At 54.3% G+C, this 23386-nt stretch overlaps 8 protein-coding genes across 8 annotated transcripts; 6 read left to right on the forward strand and 2 right to left on the reverse strand.

The window, feature by feature from the left end:
• Positions 1-1905: 1905 nt before the first annotated feature.
• Positions 1906-5418, forward strand: MRS44_007493 (uncharacterized protein; the record flags this gene model as incomplete). Its single annotated transcript, XM_046277738.2, has 1 exon — positions 1906-5418. One exon carries the CDS (start codon positions 1906-1908, stop codon positions 5416-5418), a length of 3513 nt encoding a protein of 1170 aa, XP_046128967.2.
• A 913-nt stretch (positions 5419-6331) lies between these two features.
• Positions 6332-8006, forward strand: MRS44_007494 (uncharacterized protein; the record flags this gene model as incomplete). The annotated part of the gene is made up of 3 exons (XM_046271258.2): positions 6332-7048; positions 7099-7740; positions 7791-8006. 3 exons carry the CDS (start codon positions 6332-6334, stop codon positions 8004-8006), a joined length of 1575 nt encoding a protein of 524 aa, XP_046128966.2.
• A 550-nt stretch (positions 8007-8556) lies between these two features.
• On the forward strand, positions 8557-10065 carry MRS44_007495 (uncharacterized protein; the record flags this gene model as incomplete). The annotated part of the gene is made up of 1 exon (XM_065620552.1): positions 8557-10065. One exon carries the CDS (start codon positions 8557-8559, stop codon positions 10063-10065), a length of 1509 nt encoding a protein of 502 aa, XP_065476624.1.
• A 1684-nt stretch (positions 10066-11749) lies between these two features.
• On the forward strand, positions 11750-13873 carry MRS44_007496 (uncharacterized protein; the record flags this gene model as incomplete). The annotated part of the gene is made up of 5 exons (XM_046271265.2): positions 11750-12050; positions 12182-12273; positions 12352-13388; positions 13496-13586; positions 13649-13873. The coding sequence occupies 5 exons, from the start codon at positions 11750-11752 to the stop codon at positions 13871-13873; spliced, it is 1746 nt and encodes a 581-aa protein (XP_046128965.1).
• Positions 13874-15832: 1959 nt separating this feature from the next.
• MRS44_007497 (uncharacterized protein) lies at positions 15833-17503 on the forward strand (the record flags this gene model as incomplete). The annotated part of the gene is made up of 5 exons (XM_065620553.1): positions 15833-15943; positions 16006-16012; positions 16198-16248; positions 16343-16992; positions 17054-17503. The coding sequence occupies 5 exons, from the start codon at positions 15833-15835 to the stop codon at positions 17501-17503; spliced, it is 1269 nt and encodes a 422-aa protein (XP_065476625.1).
• Positions 17504-17891: 388 nt separating this feature from the next.
• On the reverse strand, positions 17892-18998 carry MRS44_007498 (uncharacterized protein; the record flags this gene model as incomplete). The annotated part of the gene is made up of 2 exons (XM_046276965.2): positions 17892-18794; positions 18849-18998. 2 exons carry the CDS (start codon positions 18996-18998, stop codon positions 17892-17894), a joined length of 1053 nt encoding a protein of 350 aa, XP_046128963.1.
• A 325-nt stretch (positions 18999-19323) lies between these two features.
• On the forward strand, positions 19324-20118 carry MRS44_007499 (mitochondrial 54S ribosomal protein bL28m; the record flags this gene model as incomplete). The annotated part of the gene is made up of 1 exon (XM_046277590.2): positions 19324-20118. One exon carries the CDS (start codon positions 19324-19326, stop codon positions 20116-20118), a length of 795 nt encoding a protein of 264 aa, XP_046128962.1.
• A 191-nt stretch (positions 20119-20309) lies between these two features.
• Positions 20310-22784, reverse strand: MRS44_007500 (uncharacterized protein; the record flags this gene model as incomplete). The annotated part of the gene is made up of 6 exons (XM_046277553.2): positions 20310-21113; positions 21167-22076; positions 22132-22364; positions 22415-22485; positions 22540-22627; positions 22737-22784. The coding sequence occupies 6 exons, from the start codon at positions 22782-22784 to the stop codon at positions 20310-20312; spliced, it is 2154 nt and encodes a 717-aa protein (XP_046128961.1).
• Positions 22785-23386: the final 602 nt, after the last annotated feature.

The following is a 23386-nucleotide window of genomic DNA, read 5'->3' on the forward strand; positions in this document are numbered from 1 at the left end:
ATAAGCGAGGCAGGGCCGCCAGCCTGACGATGCTGATTCATCCAGGTCAGCTTTTGGCGCGATTGGCACTCAAATCTCTGTGGCGGGTGAGCGCTAAATAACCTGGGCTGCCGCGCCGGGCTGTGCAAAGCCAAGGCCTTGGTAGAGGGTGTAAGCAAGGCAGATCGCAGCGCGATCACCAAAGGAGAAATTGACGAGTCGAGTTGAGGGGATGCCCTGCAAAGGATTCATTAACTGCGGAGTCCTAGTTCTTGTAAACATCCTTCCTTCAGACCGCGTTAAGCGGGTCAAGACATAAACAAGACACCAAAGGCGCACAGTTTAGCTCTGCCTTTAAAGACCTCCATCTCTCTAATGACAGTACTTTATACAATGCCCTAAAAGAATAAAGAAATCCTTTTAAAAAGAAGCAATACTTTAGATCTCTTGCTGCTTACCAATTTAAATACCATTTTAAAAACACCTTTATATCTTAGCACCCTTAGGGGACAATGTGCTAATTGAATCTCAGCAGTGTCTTCTTGTCTGCGCCCGGCTCCGCGTCTTCCATCACGGAACTGCCATCCCTGTAGGAGTGGAGAATCCTTTTCCGGCCTTTGGTTACTCGATAACACAAGGTTCGAGCACATTTTTCGTATTAGCACGACGGAAACGTAAAGAAGGTTTGTCCTGATGTTGATATCGCTCGGTCAACATTTCCAGAAAACTGGAGTCTTGTCCTTGATGAAGGAAACCATTGAGTCAAGTCTCAGGAATGTGAAATGAGTAGAAAGGTACGGGTCCAATCGGGGAAACTTTACCAAGACAAACGTTCCCTCATAACGGGGTCTTGGATAAAAGAATCATCCTGGAAATACCTTGTCTCAGACTTCAAGGACAAGTGGTCAGCTATTACTTTGTCAGGTCAAATACCTGAGGCTATCACGAGTCCACTTGAACACGACCGGAGCCGAGTAACATGAGGGAGACGAAGAGCAATTTAAAAAGGCCCTTGTCAAGGGCGGACAAGATGAGCTTCTCTCTCAAGGGCGGTAAACAACCGTCACGAGGGAGAAAGACGGTTGCTCAAGGCCCAAATGGAGGTGAATGACCTTTTTCAAGGGATTCTTGTTCTTTTTATAGAGGAGGCGCATTCACACCTTGCAGCAACCACCAAAACAGCCCCACACATGCATCACCAACCGGGGCTACATCCAACGCGGTCAACCAAAGTCCTAAACAACTTTACCCGCACCGTGATTCGAATCGTCCCTTGATATTGGTCCAATAACAATTAAACCGTACCTATTAGCCAATACTCTGTTCGAAACAGAAATCACCTTAATCCCTCTTGTCAACTCTCATATATCTCGGCAACACGTCAGAGTCGCATCCGAGTGGCTCCTGCACGTGCAACTCACCCCTGTCAGGCTTTGGACGCCTTGAAACCGTAAACCCGTCACCAACCACGGATACCACTTGGGACTGCCTCAGCCTCTTCCCGACAACATCCCATCTCACTCTCGTCGACAAAACATCTCACTACTGCGTACATGGCTGGATCCCTCATCCATAGCCTCACACTACGCGAACCGACCCTCGTATCACCAATCCAGCGTCTGGCTTACGCTGCGAACCTCTCCACTATCGATACGCCGCTCCGCGCCCGAATAGCACCCTCCTCCGCAGCAGCCTGCCCGCTGAACACCATGTGCGCGAGTCTCCCGCGGCTACGACCCTTCGAGTCATGATCGCATCGAGGCCACTTTGTCCACTGCCTCGCCCTACACCATCAGCTGCCGCCCCACGGCACGCTGCGCATTTGCGCTATCCCGCTACCTGAGCTCGAGTCCTCCCGCCCTCCCCCCACCCCAGCCGCCGCCGATATTTTGATTCATCAGGCTTGATCTAAGCCTGGCCGCCGGTATGCTGTCCCATCTGAGGTTCCACCGACGAGGGCCATCGAATCCTGCTTCGCCATCTCCCGATCAACATACTACTTCACCCCCGGCCGGCCACTCTGCGCCGTTCCCTTCCGATGTGCTCTCACCAGACCTACGCCCAACCTTGTCGAGTCCTTCCGGTCTTCCTCCCACTCTTCCTCCTATAGCCCGCGTTACGTCAGACGAGCTCGATCAGTCGCGGCACCATCAACAACATGCTAGCATGGCAAGTCAGGTAGAACCTCGTCCTCACCAGACACCAAAGTCGCCCTTCAACGGCGGAACCGGGTTCATCGGTGGTGTCGCCCTCAGAAACTATCAGCGCGATATGGAAGCCCAAGCTGCCGAAGCTATGGACGGTGGAAGAGGTCTTGGTCTGGTGGGCCAGTATTCAGCCTCACAACCAACTCTTGCTGCGAATGTTCCCCCATCTACCAGGCCACCTCCCCAAGTTTTGAAGAATACGAAAGCAGCATCTTCTTTTAGCACGCCTACGGAGTTTCAGAACTCTGCACCTGCGCCTACAGGCCGGCGTCCTGCAGGTACCCGGCTTGTTACAGACCTTCCCTCGCTTGTTCACTCTACCAGCAATACCGAGAACCCGAAGCCGAGGAAGGGTCTTCCGTTCCTCAAGAACCCCATGTCCACTCTGTTGATGAGGCGGAAAAACAGCCAACATGCGCCAGACCTGCTTCCACTGCCCATGGCGAAACAGAAGGAAGAGCCCATGTACGATCCACGCATCAAGGGTACTCGAGTTCACGATTTCAGTGCGCCACGACCAAAGAAGAATGTGCCTACCAAGGATCCCTCGCAGGCATCTTTTACCTCACCAGTCCCTGGTTCTGCTGTGCCTCCTGAGCAAGAAAGGTTTCCAAACTCGCCAGCCGTACAGCCTGAGCAAGCTCCCGTGTCGACCTCAACCCAGCGCATTCCCAGCAACGCCTCCGAGTCCGTTTACTCGCAAGATTCAAAGCTAGTCAATAATACACCAAGCACAATATCAAGAGGGACACATGATCCTATACTAGAAACGAGCACATCCCCTGGACCAGATGCACCCCCAGTTCCCCCAAAAGACGAGGGCCCAATTTCCGTCCAGCCAAGGTCACCACAAGCATCCCGATTAATCGAAAGCAATGCTTCCATCTATGCAAGGTCGACTGCCTCGGTCCGAGTTGGCCGTTCCAGGGGGCCTTCGCTTTCTGGTTTATCAGGCAAGGACATCCCATCAGCAGTACCCCGACACATGAAGAGCACATCCTCAAGATTCAGTTTCGACATGATTGGAGCCGCCAAACAGGAAAAACTCCTGGAGGACAGACACAGACAACGAGAGCTGGAGAGGAAGACAAGCGAGCCTTCTGGCCCACGAGATTCTCGGTTTGACGACTTTGACGATGACGCATTCGATTACGACGCCATGATGGATGACGATGGCCTGGAAGAAAGGATCCCTGGTGTCAACGCGGATTATGAAGACGACATCTACGAGGAAGAAATCCCTATGGTGGGCGAGGATTTGGACGATAACCTTGACGACCCCGACAACGACCAAGAAAACTTTTCTGGCTTCGTTTTCCAACGATCCAACCCAACGTCGTCGCTGACAAGCCCACTCAGTGCAGGCTTCATACCGACCCCAAGAGACGCAGATGGCAACCGCATCGGCTTCGCGACGAGCCAATATACTCCCAACATGTCTGGAGCATTGTCTCCCAACCTCCCCATCAATCCCCAGGCAATACAACAAATGCAACCCGGTGGCCTGGGAATCCAGGGTCTAGATGTGCCGCGAGTGCCCAGCTTGGAGAATGAGGCCGCATTCCAGAAGAACCAAGACCTGCCCCCCATGAACATGGGGCGCTCGCTTAACGATGATGACCTGTACTTCGATGATGGAATACTAGGATTTGAGAACGAGTTCGCCGAGGACCTTGCTGCCCCTCCAGAATGGGACGACACCCCCTTTGACGAGTCGATATTCGACAACAATGATACCGATCAGTTTGGGCGGCCGATAGCCGGCGCTTTCGCGCAAGCTCAATCTGAAAGACGGGCAGCAAAAGAGGATGACACAAAGCGGGAGTCGGACATGACGACCCGATTCTCGGCACAATCGGCGGCCTCACAATCAACAGCACATACCTCGTTGAGCGTTGAAGCCAAGAATAGTACCGAGACAGAGGCTCCGAAGGATAGCTCTGAGTCCAACTCGCCAGCCGAGCCTTCTACTGCGGATCAAGGGGCTCCTTCAGATGGCACCATGGCCGCCTACCAGGCCGCACTCGCCGCAGCTGCTCATAAGGCGGCGGCGTCGGGTAAATTTCAACGTAGCTCATCACCACCACTACAGGACACGCCTCTATCCGAGCCAAGCCATTCTCCGGATACCCCAGATCGCGGAGAGTCGTTCAAGGAGGACCTTGATGGCATCGATGACTACGATGATTATGGCCAGCCATACGAAGACTTGGCTGACTTTGAACTCGACGACGATGCCATCATCGCTGAGGCAAATGCTAGTGCCCTGGCCAACGATTGCGATGGGTGGTATGGTCAGGAGTTTGGCTTCTATTCGGCACCTACCAACTCGCATCATGGGTCTGAAACAGTTGACTACGAATACGCCAACGGCGGCTTCTTCGGTCCTAAGGGAGGTCTGGATCGCAGCACCAGTGGTCGCATGGTGTCAAGAGAGCCCAATCTCACGCCTATTACGGAGCGCTCCGAGTATTCTAATAGAAACTCGATTATGAGTCTCAGTATGCCTGGGTTTGGTGGGGGAACACCTTTGCAGAGTCCCGGCCTTGCCCAGCTGGCTCTGCTCGGGGACCGTGGTGATGAAATGAGTCTCTCTGCCTTACTTCGGCTTCGGTCCAGAGCCTGGGGAGGATCCCAGGCCAGTCTCGTTTCCAGCCAGAATGGCTCTCCTCGGTCAGAGAGAGGCGACCTATCCAGTTCGCCTTGGGGTCCCAACTTTTCGAGCCCGCCTGCTTTCCACGCTCGAAAGAACTCAGTGCTATCCACCATTAGCCACGATTCAGACAGCATCAGTATTTCCGGAAGCCCAACATTGACGGGTGGCATTCCGGGCTTGGGCTCTCCTCCGCCTCCTGTCCCGCCGTTGTCACCGCTCGAGTCCGACATGCGGGAGGATGCTAAGGTTGCCCCTTTGAACGTCAGCCGGCCTACATCAAAGGTCTATGAGAGCGGCATTTCACTGTCACCAATATCGGATCCCGAAGAGAGCATGCCACCATCCGCCATGGTGAGCCCCCTGGAGCCCTCTAATAATGCCAGTATCCCCGAACCTGGCGACACCCCTCAACGACCCAGCATGGGTCATCGGCACAAGGGCTCAGCCGACAGTATATCATATACCAAAGAGCAAGACAGCGGCGCAACTCGCTGGGTCATGGAGCGACGGCGTACAGGTGAATTTGGGCAGGTCGAAGTTCTCGAGCGAGAAGTTGTCGAAGGGGGGCGGATATAGGAAGACTGCCGACTCTGCGAAAATGTTCATGGTTGAAAATGACGGCATAAACACATATATGTTAATACACTGTGGGATGAGGAGTTATGGATATGGATTGGGTATATATATACAGGAGACACCGGTGCGAGCCGCGACACCGAGCCTGAGCATGGGGCCTCTTTCTCGGATGGCTCGACTCCTGAAAGGGTTGGCTCACAAAAGAAAAGTGATTGATGGTGTTTAGAAAGCGGGTTTGGAATTTGTCGGCCTGGAGCTGGAGCTCGTTATATAGTGTTCAGTCCCACGGGCTGCATAGAGCAGCATTATGGATATGATGACGCCTGAAGAGAATATTGGTCGGATTGGTTCTGATTACGGCCTGATTAAGAGTACAAGATTTTGTTCCTCGATAATGCTTATGGGATATCAGATGGTGAACCGTTCCCCGTTCCTCATGCTACGCCGATGCCAAATGCTTCAGTGTCTCTTCAAACATCAGGGAGTCGTCATCCTGAATTAGAACGCATTCTAACTGTTTTCAACTATCTTTACACCAAGACTCATCAAGGTCCCTTTTAACCAAGATATTCTGCCTTCGAGTGAGCATAATCAGTAGAGCGTTCTTGCTGTTTCTGCATCGTCACATCGTGCCGGCAGGTACAGGGGCGTTGGCTAGAGAATCTTGGGCCTGTTTGAGAAAGCGCAACTGCCTTCTATGGCAACCTCAACGTCAAGAGGTGACCTCACCTTCTCTGCGGGCCACCTCAACTCCCCTCTTACATCACCGAAATTGACAACTCGAGTCTTGGACCTGTCTTGAGATTGAAGTTGGTGTCGTTTTGGAGTCTTCTTGGACCTCTACCCTTTGTTTCGCTGGCTGAACCTCTTGGACCTTCCATTCGTGACGAGTTACCCTGGCTTATCTCTCAAGATGCGCTCCTTACTTCCCTCGGCCACCGCCCTTATTCTTCTTTCCGCCTTTGTGTCTGCCGACAAGCCTCTCATTGGCGATCTCGAAGCCTACAATCGCGGCTATCTTGGCGAATTCCCCTCTCAGACCTTCCAGTCCTCGGATATCGTTGCCCCGTTGTTCCAGGTCAACACGTTTGACCCGAATCTCATCGACAACTCAGGATACATCTTCCTGACCCTGGAGTACAGAGGCAAAGGAGGGCCCGCCATCTTCTCGAGCAAGGATCTCAGCCTGGTATATGCCGATCTCAAGTACCAGCGAGCCTTTGATGCCCGCGCGCAGGAGAGGCAGGGTTTCCAGTATCTCACCTTCATCGAGGGGGGGTTCTGTCACATCTTTGATAATACGTACCAGAAGAAATGGACGGTCACAGTGGATGGTCTGGGTGGAACTGAAGCTGACATCCACGAGTTTCAATTCACCACCACGGGAACTGCCATCATGTCGGTGTACCAAGACGTTAGATTCAACCTGACGGTTCTTGGGGGAGCAATGGATGGGTGGCTCAGCGATTCCGTCTTTCAGGAAGTTGAGCTTGAAACAAACCGCGTCACCAATGTGTGGAGAGCGTCGAATCACTTTAACCTGAACGACACCTTGCTCGAATACAACCCCGAGACGACTTTCAGGGGAGGCGAAGGCTTTGACTGGTTCCATCTGGACAGCGTGTTCAAGGTACGGGTTTGTTTCTCGGATTGATTGAAGCATTCTCACCATTCAAACAGACTAAGGACGGCCACTATCTGGTGTCATCAAGGGCACTATCAGCGATCGCCCTCCTTCGAGCAGAGGATCTCAACCCGCGGTGGATTCTTGGGGGCAAACGAAATCAATTCAAAGACCTCAGCGACGGAAACGCAACAAACTTTGCTCACCAGTACAATGCGAGATTTGTCCAAGGAAACGAGAGTCGGCTCAGCTTCTTTGACAACCAGGTTCGCGAGACGGGCGCTTGCAGCCAAGGCAACTGCTCTCGTGGGGTTGTTGTGGAACTCGACCATGAAGAGATGACAGTAAAGCTCTTGCACGAATTTTATCATCCTCAAGGCATCTCGTCTGACTCTGGGGGAAGCGTTCAAGGCCTGGACAACGGCAATTTCCTGGTTGGTTGGGGTGCAAACCCTGGCATCACGGAGCATCTTCCCAACGGAACAATGGCCATGGACATCCAACGAGGGGTGATGCCTCATGATCATGAAGATCAGGTGGACATGGATATGTCGGTTTACCGCGCGTGGAAGATGGAATGGGATGGCCGACCACCATGGGGCCCGTCAATTGCATCCGTGTCCCCGGGAAATGTGACGACAGACGCTACCATCTATCTTTCGTGGAATGGTGATACCAAGGTGGCCAGATGGGAGGTGGTAAGACGTTCCACGATATTGGCTTGTTATTTCAGTATTGACAATGACAGTACGCTGGCGAGGACGAGAAGAACGTGACAACTTCTCGCAAGGTCATCGGTAACTCGACTCGCACAGGTTTCGAAACGGAGATCCTTCTCAAAGGATTTTCTCACCCCAAGTTTGCAAGAGCCGCTGCCCTAGACAAAGATGGCGAGGTACTAGGTCTTACAGCTACAATCGACATTGCGAGTGGCGAGATCCATGGGAACAGCAGCAGTGTCTAGAAGATCAGGCCTGACCTTTCAGATGAAGACATTATCAACAACCCAGAAGAAAAGAAAGAAGGCAAAGAGGAGGAGGAGGAGGATGCATCATTCCATGCGAGTCCCTCGATGGGCTTGGTGTTTGCTATGGCGGTGATTGTCGCATGTTATCATTTCCTTTGAGGCACGTTTTGCTGGAGGTGTAAGGGTGAAGAAGGGATCCATTTTTGGCGCAAATATTCAACAAAGTTGAGTTGTGTGTGGTATGGGGAGGACAAACAAGGGAACTGATTCAATCGTGTAGGCAGATGGAGTTATCGTCTTATAGCTAGGCCGACTTTTTCAACAGATAATTCATCAAGACGATGTTAACATCCATGCCGGGATCCATGGCAGCTGTTGGCTTGAGGCGTTTTCAGGGTAGGTAACGGCTGACTAAGCCAAATTGCCGTCATCAACTTCTTGCCGTGATCGCGACCTTGATGCAGACTGGAACTCAGCATTGCCGGCTTCGCTTTTATCTAATTTCTCTCCATTTCTAAATTGTTTGTTTCGTTTACCGTAAGAGACCATGAATGCGGCTCTTTCTCTCCGTCGGACGCCTTTTGTTTGCCGGCGATGTCTTCAGCTCTCTCGCCAACGAGGGCCATTGCCACTCGCCCGGTTCTCATCCCAAGCCGACAAGCCTCAAGATGAGAGTCAGAAACAAGAGGAATCAGCCAAAAATGAAGAAGTCAAGAAAGAAGAGCCTGCGCCCGAGAAGGAGTTGGGCCCAATGGCTCGACGATTAGAGGAAGCTACTGAGGAAGCCCTGTTCACCGGCGGAAGAGCGGGACGTCGAGCAGTTGAGGATGCGGGCTTCTCGGAGGAGTTGAAAGAGAGGCTCTTGAGCAAGATTGCCGATGCAAAGTTCAAGTCGGAACATGCGGGCGCCTTTACGGAGGCTGGTCTGTCGTCATCAGCGGGCGAGGGCACGAGACACATTGCTTCGGCGCAGGCTTGGACGGGGGAGGAGAACACGGCGGATACGGTACTCAGGATGCTGGATGACGCAAAGAAGCCGCTTGCTCCTGGCCTTAGGGGCAAGTATCAGCCGCCGCCGGTGGATATGCGGCTTCAAAGGGAGCCTACTCGGTCTCCAGGGCAAAAGGTTGCCACGGCAAGGGATAGGGTGTCTACGTATGTCGGCACGGGAGCGAAGGATAAGGCCAAAAACGGTATGAGCGAAGAGGAGAAGGAGGCTTGGCGAAAGGAGTTGCGGGAGAGGTTTGAACCAGGGGCGAGGGCACTGCCAAACACCATCAGCGGGCTAGCGGCGCTTGCCAACGAGCGCATCGAGAACGCCATCGCTCGGGGTCAATTCAAGAACATTCCTCGAGGCAAAGGCATTGAAAGAGACGCAAGGGCTGATAATCCGTTCATTGACACGACAGAGTACATCATGAACAAGATGATTCAGCGGCAGGACATGGTACCCCCGTGGATCGAGAAGCAGCAGGAGCTCGTCAAAGCGGCTGGGGCGTTTCGGGCAAGATTGAGGAATGATTGGCGGAGACATGTGGCGAGGATGATTTCTTCGAGGGGCGGTTCGTTGCAGGAGCAGATGCGGAGGGCAGAGGAATATGCCGCCGCCGAAGAGGTTCACAACCCGATTGCGCGGAAGAAGGCTGAAGAAGAGGGGGTCAAGGAAGCTCCGCAAGTCGTGGGAAGACCGTTCCGTGATACGGCATGGGAGCAGGCCGAGCACGCATATCACAAGCTCACGATTGAGCATCTCAACACTTTGGCGCGCAGCTACAACCTCATGGCGCCTGACTTGGCAAAGAAGCCTTATTATGCTCTCGAGCGGGAGCTCAACTCTTGCTTTGCTGATGTGGCGCCTACGGTGGCACGCGAGATTCGAGACCGCGCGGCGGGCGGGACAGCAAGATCACTTGGTGGTACTGGTCACAGAGCTAAGCAGACGGGGCTGCTAGAGTCGCTGGCCGGGAGGGGGGACAATGTGAGGGTTCACGTCGAGGCGGAGGAGAAGGCGTATGGGCTGAAGCAGTGGTGGAGGGATGTGTGGAAGAAGGACTAAAGGGGTTGGACAATAGATATTATTTCACGACGGATGTAAGAATGTACATTACACAACAGCATGGCGAGAATGAAGGGTGTAACAGGGAATTACGAAGATTTCCAACAACTCGTGTTGGTTGGTGACGACCTCTCTACTTGAGTCGGAAGAGAGAGCACTTTCGGTTATCATCTCAGCTTTTTATACCAATCCCTTAGTATCGGTATCATTAAGATACAATACGATCAAGGGGCAGATCGAGACCCGGCGAGTTGGTAACCAACTCAGTCCCACCACTTCCCCAGATGGCCATGAACCCCCACATGACGCCGTCGTGAGCAAGACCCAAATGCCCCGTCCGGTATCGATCAAGCTAGCGAGCTAATTTGGGTCTTGTTGGTGGTTGAGGAACACCATCCACATAGACAAATGATAGAGTCTGTCTGCTCCAATTCGACTGGTCTCCGAGTGTTGGAGTAGTGCCCGTGAGCAGGGATACCCCAATACCCCAACTCTTGCCAACATCACACGATTCCATCTGTGTTGGTCATAGCAAAGTCTAGACCGGCCGCTATGTGGTCTGTTGATGGAACAGCCCTTGCATGTTGGTAAAGCGAGGCTTCGCGACCTGGAAGTGCAGATGCTGTCCTTCAATGCGTGTTTTGCCACAGAGCGTAAAAAATTGCGTTTGGTGTGAAGTTCGCCCGGCCTTACCACGGCCATGGGAATCTCTCCAACTGTTCAATGACTTCAGGGGTTCGGCAACGCTGAGTGGCTGCTGATCTTTCTTAGTTTCTGGGCGTTAACGCCGAGACCGCCATGCAACCAGGGAAGCGGAGCCGCATGTCTTCAATTGACGGTGTGTTTCTCGAGTGATGAATATTCGAAAAGGTTGCCAATAAGCATATTGTAAAGGTTTTAACCTTGGGTGAACCATGCTAAAGAGTGCCTGGGACACCCAGACGACAGAAAAGGCGTCCAAAAAGCTCCAAAACGCTCACCTGCTAATAGCCCATAGACTTCAGCCGTTAAACACCGAGACCCTGGCCATCTGCGAGCGAAGATAGGAACGGCCCACTTGGACATGGACTGCACATGCATGGCACCTTGAACCCAACCTCTCCTCTGCCCACGGTTCATGGCCTCATAAGTCCCGGTCTCTTAGTAAGAGACAAGTCACATACTGGGCCGTCCGAAATGAGCAAAACATCTCTGTCCCGACTCGGCCGGCCATGGTTCGTCCCGCTTGGGGCCGAGAGTCCGCCCCTAGAGCAAAACTCGTCGGCCTCGGGGCCCCATAATTTCCCAGAGAAAGGCTCCTCCCGACCCCATCAGACTTTGGCCCAGACTTTCCTCACCTCCTTGTGTCCTTCTTCTTGCTTTGCTTGTTCGTTGCCGCTGTCAATGGTGAGTGCTGCTACCGTCCTTGTGCAGTCGCATTGGTTATCGTTGCTTCATCCTGGTTGGTCCATCCAGACCTTATCAGTCCGAGTGCATTCCTTTCTTTGGTCTTGCACTCTCTCACTTGTCTGAAGCTCTTCAGACAGTCTGCCTCAGGCCTGACTGACACTCGATCTCATCAGCGTCTCTGAGCCATCCAAGACTGGTATCCTCTTAGTTCCCGTCAGTTGAGCCACAGCACTATCTTGGCAGAGCTTGTCTTGTCAAGTCCTCCCACCCATTGCAGGCTTGACCAGGCAAAGCCATGGCCGACAACCAAGACAAGGTGTCGCCAGCCCCGGCCGACGCCCCGCCGTCAAAGACGCCTGCCGATACTTCGGCCGCTATTGACTCGGCCGTTGACGAGTCGGCCGCGCTCGACAGCTCCGATCCCAGCAAGACGCACCGTAACATCATCGAGCATGCCCGTGCCGCCGCTCACAAGGAGCGCAAGATGACCCTTCGTCAGGGCATCAAGCTCTACCCCAAGGCCATCTTCTGGAGTATCCTTATCTCCACCTGTATCGCAATGGAGGGTTATGACATTAGTCTTGTCAACAATTTTTGTATGCCTCCCACTCCCCTTGTTCACTTGACAATCTATTTGTTCTCGAACGCAATCTGGGATACCCACCCACCATCACTACCATCAGCATTCAACCATGTAGTTGAGCCATCCTCTGACATTTGCCATTAGACGCTTTCCCCCAGTTCAACAAAAAGTATGGTGTTCTTGGCGACGACGGCACCTACCAGGTTCCCGCCGCTTGGCAGGCCGGTCTGAGCAATGTAAGTTGGACACTCGTCCTGTATTCTCGTGTCTTCGCTCTCGGAGAAAAGAGAAGTTGCTGACAGTCTCCTAATTAGGGAGCCAATTGCGGTGAAATCATCGGCCTGTTCATTAACGGTTGGGTTTCAGAGCGCCTTGGGTACAGATACACCGTATGCGCCTGCCTCATCTGTGTCGCCGGCTTCACGGCTATCTTCTTTACCGCCCAGAACGTCCAGACCCTGCTCGTTGCTGAGATTCTGTGCGGTATCCCGTGGGGTATCTTTCAGACTCTCACCATCACCTATGCATCCGAGGTCTGCCCTGTGGCTCTCCGTGGCTACTTGACCACCTATGTCAACTTCTGCTGGGGTCTTGGCCAGGAGATTGGTATTGGCGTTATTCGCTCTATGCTCAACCGTAACGATGAGTGGGCTTATCGTATCCCCTATGCCCTGCAGTGGATGTGGCCGTTGCCCCTCTGCGTGGGTATCTTCTTTGCTCCTGAATCGCCCTGGTGGCTCGTCCGAAAGGGTCGTAACCAGGAGGCCAAGCAGGCCTTGCTGCGTCTAACCAGCCTCGACCGCGAAACCGACTTTGACGCTGACGAGACCATTGCCATGATGGTGCACACCACTGCCCTTGAGGAGAAGATGACTGCCGGTGCCTCATACTGGGACTGTTTCAGAGGAGTCGATCTTCGTCGAACCGAGATCGTTTGCATGATCTGGGCGATACAGAACTTGAGCGGCAACTCCTTTTCCAACTATTCCACTTACTTCCTCGAGCAGGCCGGTCTCTCAGCTGACAAGGCGTATTCGTTTGCCCTCGGCCAGTATGCCATTAACATGGTTGGCGTGCTGGGTGCTTGGGCTTTGATGACACTCGGCGTTGGCCGACGAACCCTATACCTTTACGGGCTCTGTGGTCTCTGCTCTATGCTTTTCGTCATGGGATTTCTCGGCCTTGTACCTGATGCTCATCGAGACCAGGCATCTTTAGCCACAGGCAGCATGATGATTGTGTGGGCACTCTTTTACCAGCTCAGTGTGGGCACTGTGTGCTACTCCCTCGTTGGAGAGCTATCGTCCCGTCGTCTCCAGATCAAGACTGTCGTGTTGGGCCGTAACGCTTAGTGAGTCTCTCAACATTGACCCCACAGCGGTCGTCGGAATAGCATCCCGAGTGATGTTGCAACCATGAACGTGTTGTTAGTCCGGTTCGCTAACCCGATTGGAATAGTAATATCATTGGCATCATCAACAGCGTCTTGACGCCGTATATGCTGAACCCTACCGCTTGGGACTGGGGCAACTATGCCGGATTCTTCTGGGTGAGTCCCAATATCCTTTCAAGCTGCTCTGACAAGCAACGATTCGCTGACCAGGGTCACAGGGCGGCATCTGCTTTTTGTGCATCATCTACACCTACTTCCGCCTGCCAGAGCCGAACGGCCGAACCTTTGCGGAACTCGATGTGCTTTTCGAGCGAGGCATCAGTGCCAGGAAGTTTGCCACGACCGAAGTAGATGTGTTCCACGAGACGGTAGAAGAAAACGTCATGAACCGCTACGAAGAGCTCGCCGATTCACCATCAGACAGGGCTGATGAGAAGGCCTAATTCGGACCAGATGAACAAAACGATGGTCATGCGTCCATGGTTGCGAGGGCGCATAAGAGATGGTGGTGTCGACCATGCACGGCTCTGAGCGAAGCTACCCCAGATGACAAGCCCCTGCGCTGTGCCACCTGCGGGTTACACCATGCCATGCATGGTTAAAAGATCTCATCAAGGTGATATCTCGGATCTTGGTCGGCGATTGGCGTTGGCGTTGCCTTTGGCATCGGCTTTGACGCCTGATGTAAAGTCTCATGCATGGACCTTGGATGTTGAGGCTGGGGAAACGACGAAAGGTTGCAATGTATTTCTAGTTGAAACCGTCATGAATAATTGTAATGATGCGTAGTTAGGTTGGTGTCTATTTGGAGCTCACGCTCGATGCCAAGGAATTCCCGCGCCCCCACGTTCTTGGCGATGCAGGCTGGCCTGGTGTCGAAGGGACCAATTTGATCAGATATCTTCTTGAGCAAATTGCTTCGTCTTGTACCGTATCCCTTGATGACAGCCGCAGACACCTGCTTGAGGCTTGCGTTGAGGCTTGCTGTCAGATGAATATCCCACGCTGCGAAGGCAACACGGAACCGGGCCGGTCACGAGGACGGGACCGGCAGTCAGGGACAGGGCGGTCTGTGGTCTGTGGGTGGCAGAGGTGGGCAAGAAAGACAGAGGCTGCGACAAGGGTTCGGTGATGCAACAGGAGCGAGCTAGCGAGCGCTTCGTGGCGGTAGCGGGAGCGTTAGCATGGACCGGAGTACGAGGTGACTTGCTGGAGAAACGGAGCAGAAGTCTGGAGATGGCCGGTGTTGGAAGCGGATCCTGAGAGCGGACCCGCTACGAGAGGCCCAGCGGAAGACCCAGAAGGGGACGCGCGGTGAACAGGCCGGAGCAGACCGGAGCGGTCGGAGTATTGAAGCGCTTGAAGAGAGAGAAGACAGGGTCGGATGCGGTTCCCGACGGTTGATGAGAGCTTCGTTTCTTTTCTGGTGAAAGTCTGCAGGTAGTACAGAGCGGATCTCATCCGGCGGGAATATTTGTTTTGGCGATGGCGGCTGTGTTAAATGGTGTGCGTGAATAGAGACGGGTGAACAGAAAAAAAGCCGGTGTTCCAGGAATTCTGTGTGGATGGACCGGGAGTTGAGCAAACCCTCCATAGATCTCCAGATTCCCGGATCTTAAATCCCCTTGTTGTTTTGGGTCCGGCTTTTAGAAGCTCGGATCCTGATGCCCCGATCAAGGTGGGCGATTCACGACGGGGGTTCTGAGCTCCGTTGTCCGTTCCGTTGATCCATCATCGACGGTTGCTTTCGTTTCAGCAATGCGCATGTTGATGAGACGAGGAAATGACTAAAGTCACTCGAGAGAAATGGGTGAATGGAAATGAAACTCTACAGTGGACAAAAGGAACAATGGCCGACAAGGGAAGGAACATCCATCCCGCCTCAGGCGCACCACTCAGCTTGACGCGCCTGGGCACTTGAGACACAGATGGAAGGAACTGCCCACAGGGCATGACAGACAAAACGCCCGCCCGGCAGGGAGCGAGCAGCGCCTGAGACTGCCATTCTTAACACGCCGATGTCCGGGGTAGCCCCACTGTATTTTCTCCGTCTCCAGGGCACGGCAGGGCATGGCCCGCCCACTGGCCGTGACTCCGTGAGGTGAGCTCGAGCTGGGCAGGAACGGACTGCAGAATGGCACATGCACCGAAGAAAGACCCCATCAGTTGCAGGGGCCTCGAACCATATGCCCCGTCCTGATTGGCCGAGAGCTTCCTACCCTTCCTCCGTGCAGCTCCGATCGACTAGACACCACGCTTTTGCCCACCTCCACCATCACATCGCCTCACTCCGCTCACCTTAATCCGCCTGACTCCTCCTGTCCTTTTTCTTTCCTACTTCTCCCTCTTCTCTGTCAATCTCTCCTCCTTCATCAATTCCTCCTCCCATCACCACCTTCACAATGCTGTCCACTCTCCGAGTTGCCAGCCGCAAGGCTGCCCGTCCCGCCCAGTTCAACCTCGCTGCCATCCGTGCCGCCTCTAACTGGGCCAACGTCCCTCAGGGTCCTCCCGTATGAAGCTCCCACACTGCCAATGCGCATCTTCCGTTTCCTCTCATGCTAACTTGTCACAGGATGTAAGTTATTTCTTGTGCTCTTGAGCTTTTTGCAAGCTCCGTTGTTAATCAATCGCTTCTTTCGCACAAAAACAGGCCATTCTGGGTACGTATGATTCATACTCCATACTCCGTTCCCCCGAACAGAGGGGAATGGTGCTGGAAAAAACACCTCATCACCAAGCACATTGGTGCTAACCCCATCTCCAGGTATCACCGAAGCCTTCAAGGCCGACAAGTTCGACAAGAAGATCAACCTGGGTACGTCCGACGTCACCCCCACGCCATTACCCTCGCACCGACCGCGGAGGCTCCCCGTTGTGTCCGAGCTTAATCTGACTCGATCCGTTTACAGGTGTCGGTGCCTACCGTGACGATGCTGGCAAGCCCTACGTCCTGCCCTCCGTCCGCGAGGCTGAGAAGAAGGTGGTTGAGGCCAAGCTGAACAAGGAGTACGCCGGCATCACTGGTGTCCCCGAGTTCGCTCCCGCCGCCGCCAAGCTGGCTTACGGCGCCAACAACCCCGCCCTTGAGCGCATCACCATCACCCAGACCATCTCCGGTACTGGTGCCCTCCGAGTTGGTGCTGCTTTCCTCGCTAAGTTCTTCCCCGGCGAGAAGAAGATCTACATCCCCACCCCCTCGTGGGCTAACCACAAGGCTGTCTTCAACCACGCCGGTCTCGAGGTTGAGCAGTACCGCTACTACGACAAGAACACCATCGGCCTCGACTTTGAGGGTCTGATTGCTGATGTCAAGGCTGCCCCCAACGGCAGCGTCTTCCTCTTCCACGCTTGCGCCCACAACCCCACTGGTGTTGACCCCAGCCAGGAGCAGTGGAAGCAGATCTCTGATGTCGTCAAGGAGAAGGGCCACTTCGCCTTCTTCGACATGGCCTACCAGGGCTTCGCCAGCGGTGACACCGACAAGGATGCCTTCGCTGTCCGTTACTTCGTTGAGCAGGGCCACAACATTGCCCTCTGCCAGTCTTTCGCCAAGAACATGGTGAGTCTCGGACATGCTCGGATTTTGTTCGGTATCATACAGAGTGCTAACAAATTGATAGGGTCTCTACGGTGAGCGTATTGGTGCCTTCTCCATCGTCTGCGCCGATGCCGATGAGAAGAAGCGTGTCGACTCTCAGCTCAAGATTCTCATCCGACCTCTGTACTCCAACCCCCCCATCCACGGTGCTCGCATCGCCTCCGAGATCCTCAACAGCCCTACTCTCTACAAGCAGTGGCTCGGTGAGGTCAAGGAGATGGCTGACCGCATCATCACCATGCGTGCTCTCCTCAAGGACAACCTCGAGAAGCTCGGCTCCAAGCACGACTGGTCCCACATCACCAACCAGATCGGCATGTTCGCCTACACTGGTCTGACCGACAAGGAGATGACCCGCCTTGCTGAGGAGTTCTCCGTCTACGCCACCAAGGACGGCCGTATCTCCGTCGCCGGTATCACCTCTGAGAACGTCGGCCGTCTCGCCGAGGCCATCTACAAGATCAAGGGTTAAATATTGTACTGGCAGTAATGAGGAGGGAAGTGGAGGATAATCCAACGGGACATTGGCAGGGCTACTGATAGACTCTTCCCTTGGGTAAAAACAGCTGCGGTCATGAAAGCTGTAGGGATTGGATGGACTGAAAAATACCCCCTAGTCTTGGGTTTAGGTCGGGCTGTCTGGTCTGATGGATAACGACGAGACGAAAACTGAAAATATATGTACGAGTAACCTGAATAAAATACACGGGCCTCGTGCCTATTTACCTGCTATTCTAAGGGGTATACGCTGTGAAATGTGAAAATATGTAAACAAAACGGGCGACGCTTCCATACATGAGATGAGACTCTGTCTATCATCCTGATGCCGAGGCATGATGTAAGACATGAAAGGGTTGCTCTCATACATTCAGTCGATCAAGATCCCCTCTAACATCTTCCATCTGTCGTCCCATCTCCCTATACACCCGCGACATCTCTCGCATCATTCTCTCCTTTCCCTCACCGCCCTCAACCCCGACGCCGTATTCGCCTAGCTCAGCCGTCAGCCCACGGACACGCTCCTCGCCGCGGTTCTTGGCATCGCGTAGGTGGGCGCCGTAGTTCTTAAGTGCGGCGATCGCCTCGGGCGAGTATACGGCGCGGCGAACTGAGGATGCAGCAATGGCGGCCTCGGCGTCGTAGCGGCGGGCATGCAGTGACACCTCTGCGGCGCGAATCTCGAGGCTTCGTGCGACCACGCCGTGCTTAGCCTCTAGGGCACGGATGAGAATGCTAAGAGCTTGGCTGGCAGCTTGGAGGAGGGAGGTCAGGGCAGCAAGGGAGCGAAGGCGGTGGGTCGAGAGGTCGGTTTCGGCAGCGGTCAGGTCTGAGCGGAGGCTGGATAGGGTGCTGGGTAGGGAGGCGATGTGGCGGTGGAGGTAAGACGGGTTCGTGGTCGGATGGGCGATTCGCGCAAGGCCCAAGGCTGAAGATCGTAGATTCGATGCGATAAGAGGCGCGAGACTTGGGAGGAGTGTCTCGAGGTCGGAGAGCGGAGGATGGGTGAACAGAAGCTCGAGGGTATCTTGCGGAAGAGGCGGGATGCTGGCGTCTAGTAGGGGAGGCAGGACAAGAAGGAGATCGAGGAGTGGTTCAGGTAGAGTAGGTGCCTGCTGAGACCTCGTGTCTGGCTGTTGTTGGTTCTGTGGTGCTCGAAGACGGGAGGAAGCTCTTGTCGCGGGCGGTGTACTTGGTGTTGCTGTCGCTACGGCGCGGGTGAGGATGTGATGTTTGGCAGAGATCAGACGTCGACGATCGAGTTCCTAAAGCTCAAGTCAGAATCAGATCTTGCGTAGAAAGATATTGTATATTCTTACCTCTCGAACAACCGCCCGCTCCTTGGCCGCGGGGTCCTCCTTTGTAGAGCCATCAGGATTCAGAATGACATTTGTGAGTTTGTTGTAGAGATTTGAAAAATCCGGATTGTTCTGCAAAACTGCATCATCCACGGGCGGAAAAGCCGTCATTGCGAAATCATCACTAGCATAAACAGCCAGGCTTGCATTGAATTTAGGAGTGTTAGTGAAGCTCTCACCAACCAAGCTCCAAACTCGAAGTGGGGTCGCCTGATTGGATACCTACTCCCCCATGTCTCCGGGGCCGGAACATCAAGCGCTTCCGAGCGAGCCCGCGGGGACCCAAAAATCTCAACACCAAGAAAGTCGAGCACGATAGAGATACGGACGGAACGATCTCTGACGGCGTGCGATTCGGATACCCGCCCGCCCAGACGCCAATTGAGGCCAATGCCTCGTCCTTGAACGAATCATCACGATCAAGGCCCCCCGAACCATGGCATCCTTTGCCTCCGCGCGGCCGGCCCTCAGGGCAGCCCTCCAACCATCATCGACGACGACCTGCAGCAGCATCCTCGCTCGCCAATTCAGCACGACCCTCCCCCAGCAGACAAAGACTATCAAGCCTCACCTTCTCCCCTCGCGGCTGATCCCCCCCTACCCTTACGGCGAGCGCCGGGTCTACAAGCAGTCGAACCGGGGCCTGTACGGCAGCGCCCGCATCCGCTTCGGCAACACGGTCGCGGAAAAGTACAACAACAAGGCCCGCCGCTTCTGGAGGCCCAACGTCCACGTCAAGAGCTTCCACCTCCCCGCCGTCGACGCAAATGTCAAGACTCGGTTGACCCTCCGCGTCCTCAAGACCATCCGCCGCGAGGGAGGACTGCAGGAGTACCTCCTCAAGAGCAAGCCCGCTAGGCTAAAGGAGCTGGGACCCGGAGGATGGAACCTGCGCTGGCTGCTCATGCAGTCGAGGGACATTCAAAAGAGGTTCAACGAGGAGAGGGTGGCGCTGGGCATGCAGCCCAAGGAGATTGAGAACAGGGACGATATTATCCAGTACGCCCTGGACTTTGCTACCCCTGGTCCTCTGAGCCTGCGCAGCCGCTCTACGCTGTCCGAGCTCAAGGCCGCCTCGGCCTATGAGTTTGTGCTAGGAGACGAGGATTTGGCGGATCTCGAGGGTGTTGAGGAGCTGACGGACGAGGAGGAGGCGCTGCTGCTCAAGGAACTTGACAAGGCAGAGGCCGACCTCAAGACGACGACGACAAAGGACAACGTTACGGTATAAATGTTTCATGTATTATATGTACCAAAAGCCCCTTGTTTCTCATATCAAACGCCAAAACAACCCTTGTATCACCAACCGCCAGAAGCCCAAGATAGAAAAAGACATCTTTTTTCATGTTTTGGTCATGTTCTCATTTCAGGAGCTAACTACACAACATACATACAACCTCTTATTCAACATGGTATCATTTTTTAGAAACGGAGATCCCATCCAATCTTGGGTCCCAGCTTGGGAAGCTCATCCGCCACGCTCTGCACATCCTTGTCACCACGGCCACTCAGGCAGATGACCAGATCCTCGCCCTTCTTCATCGTCTTGGCCAGCTCGATGGCACCGTAGATGCCGTGTGCCGACTCGAGAGCGGGGATGATACCCTCAAGCTGGCTCATGAGCCTGAAACCGAGGAAAGCCTGGGCGTCAGTGGCGGCAATGAACTTGGCTCGCTCATTATCCTTCCAGGAGCTCAGCTCGGGACCGACACCGGGGTAGTCAAGACCAGCAGACACAGAGTGTGTCTCGGCGATCTGACCATGCTTGTCCTGGAGGACGTACGTCCTCACACCGTGCAGGACACCCTTGGAACCACCGGTGAGGGTAGCACTGTGTCTTGTTGTCTCAACACCGTCACCACCAGCCTCAACACCCAGAAGCTTAACACTAGGCTCATCCTCGAAGGGGTAGAACATGCCGACAGCGTTGCTTCCTCCGCCGACACAGGCCACGACGGCGTCGGGCAGCTTTCCTCGCTTCTCGAGCATCTGTTGCTTGGTCTCACGGCCGATGATGGACTGGAACGTTCGCACGATGGTGGGGAAGGGGTGAGGTCCGATGGCGGAACCGATGATGTAGTGGGTGGTCTCAAGGTCAACGACCCAGGCGCGGAGGGCTTCGTTGACGGCATCTCGAAGGGTCTTGCTTCCTGCCTCAACAGCGACGACCTTGGCGCCGAGCAGTCGCATACGGAAAACGTTGAGAGCCTGTCGTCGGACATCCTCCTATAACATTGTTAGTCACTGTATCACAGACTCGTCAAAGCGGGTAGACCTACAGCGCCCATATAAACTGTGCACTCCATGCCAAACTTGGCACAGACAGTGGCGGTAGCAACACCGTGCTGACCAGCACCAGTCTCAGCGATAATGCGGGTCTTTCCGAGTCTTCGAGCCAGGAGGAGCTGTCCCAGGGCGTTGTTGATCTTGTGGCTACCAGTGTGGTTCAGATCCTCACGCTTGAGCCAGATGTTGGCGCCGCCAGCATGCTCAGTCAAACGATCGGCCAGATGCAGATGGCCGGGTCGTCCCATGTACTCATAGTAGGACCGGTACTCCTCCCAGAAAGCAGGGTCGTCCTTGATGGCGTTGAATCCGTCCTCCAGTTGTGACAGGCAGTCCATCAAGCTCTCGGGAACGTACTGACCACCAAACTCGCCGAATCGCTCAGGAATCTTGCCGTGCAGAGCGGCGAGCTGAGCAACCAGGGCGCTATCCTCCTCAGCACTGATATCGTTATCCGTCACAGTTGCCTCGACAGTGACATTGTCTCCGCTGGGCTCCTTGGCTCCGGCGACAGCCTCAACAAGACCAACCTCCCGGGTGTTCTCCTCCGAGTCACGACCTGACAGATAGGCGCAGTACTTCTCAATGTCGGCAAGAGCCTGACCAGGCTCGGCGTTCTTGATAGTTGTGATAATCTGACTGCCAACGACGACACCATCGGCAAGGGTAGCGACGCTCAGGAAGTGTTCACGGGTGCTGACACCGAATCCAACAGCGGCGGGCTTGTTGCCGCTGTACTTCTTAACTCGCTCCAGAAGAGCGGGGAGGTTGGCGTTGAGAGTTCCGGTAGCGCCAGTAACACCCATTCTTGAGACGACATAGATGAAAGAGTCGGCCAGCTGGCAGAGGATCTTCATTCGGGTATCAGAAGTAGCGGGGGCGATGAGAGGGACGTAAGAAAGGCTTGGATATTTGAGTCAGTATCAAAGTCTGGGTTTCGCTGTGTGGTTCAACTCACTGGCCCTTGTTGCAGAGCTTTCGGAAGGAGATGGCCTCCTCGGGAGGCAGATCGACGACGATGAAGCCATTGACACCGGAGGTCTTGCAATCCTCGAGGAGTCGCTCCTCACCGTAGCTAAGAAGGGGGTTGTAGTAACCCATGAGCAGGACAGGAGCCTTCAGACCGCGGTCTCGGGCCGCCTTGACCATGCCGAGGGTGGACTCGATCGTGACGCCATTGTCGAGAGCAATCTACACCAAGTCAATTCCCGCCCATTGATGTTTCCAAGTCTCGTACGAACCGTGTTGGCAGTCTGAATGGTCGGGCCGTCGGCAATTGGGTCGGTAAAGGGTGCACCGAGCTCGAGAACATCTTTTGTGTGATCAGCGCAAAAATCGCAACGTCATTCGGACCAGAGGCACTCACCGGCACCACCCTTTTCCAAAGCCAGGAGGATATCGGGAGTGTCCTCAGGCTTGGGATAACCAGCAGTGACATATGATACCAGCGCAGACTATATTCAACACAGAAAACCCCATTGTCAGTCCATTATGGCTCCCGGTAAAAAAGTTGTGACTCTTGTCTCTTTACCCCGCGGAGGGGCAACTGGAGTGTGAACTGACCCTGTTCTGCGACTTGCAGCGCTGGAAAGTTTGTCTGATGGCCTCCATGATTCTGATCGAGTGTCTTGTTCGTCGGAGAAGTTGCTTTCTTGACTTGTAAACTCGAAAAAAGGTGTCGGCCTTGGGACTCTTTTTAAGAGAAAAGAAAAAAGTCGGGGAAGGCGAATCAACGAGTTGGAGTTTCCTTTGGTGACTGGAAGTTTACGCCACCCGATTCCGGAAGAATGCTCTCCGCCACACCTCTGGCTCAATTAGCTCCTGCCGCCGCTGCTCCTTCCTGCACGTCGCCTGCACCTGCATATTCCGTCCACACTCCGCCCTGCAGCGGGCATCCATGTACCCCACTCCGGCCCCGGACTTGCCTAAAACGGCAGTCATGATGACAGCTCCGGACAGCTTGGAGGACATGGCATTCACCAAAACACGTTACACGGCCGTTGAATGGCATGGATTAGCGGATCTAACTTACGGTACGTATGATTCATTGTTGGCAGATGGATGCCATACCCTTGAATCATGCACCCCGGAGGATTATGCATGCGCCAAGCAACTCCGAGCATGGCCGCCGAGACGCCAACATGACTTACACGCGACATCACCACGACATACAGACTGCATACGTGTAGCCATCAGTTGTTATTCTTGTCTCA

The sequence above is a fragment of the Fusarium solani genome (genome assembly GCF_023522795.1).
Source record: "Fusarium solani strain SB1 chromosome Unknown bctg00000004, whole genome shotgun sequence".
Taxonomy (NCBI): Eukaryota; Fungi; Ascomycota; class Sordariomycetes; order Hypocreales; family Nectriaceae; genus Fusarium; species Fusarium solani.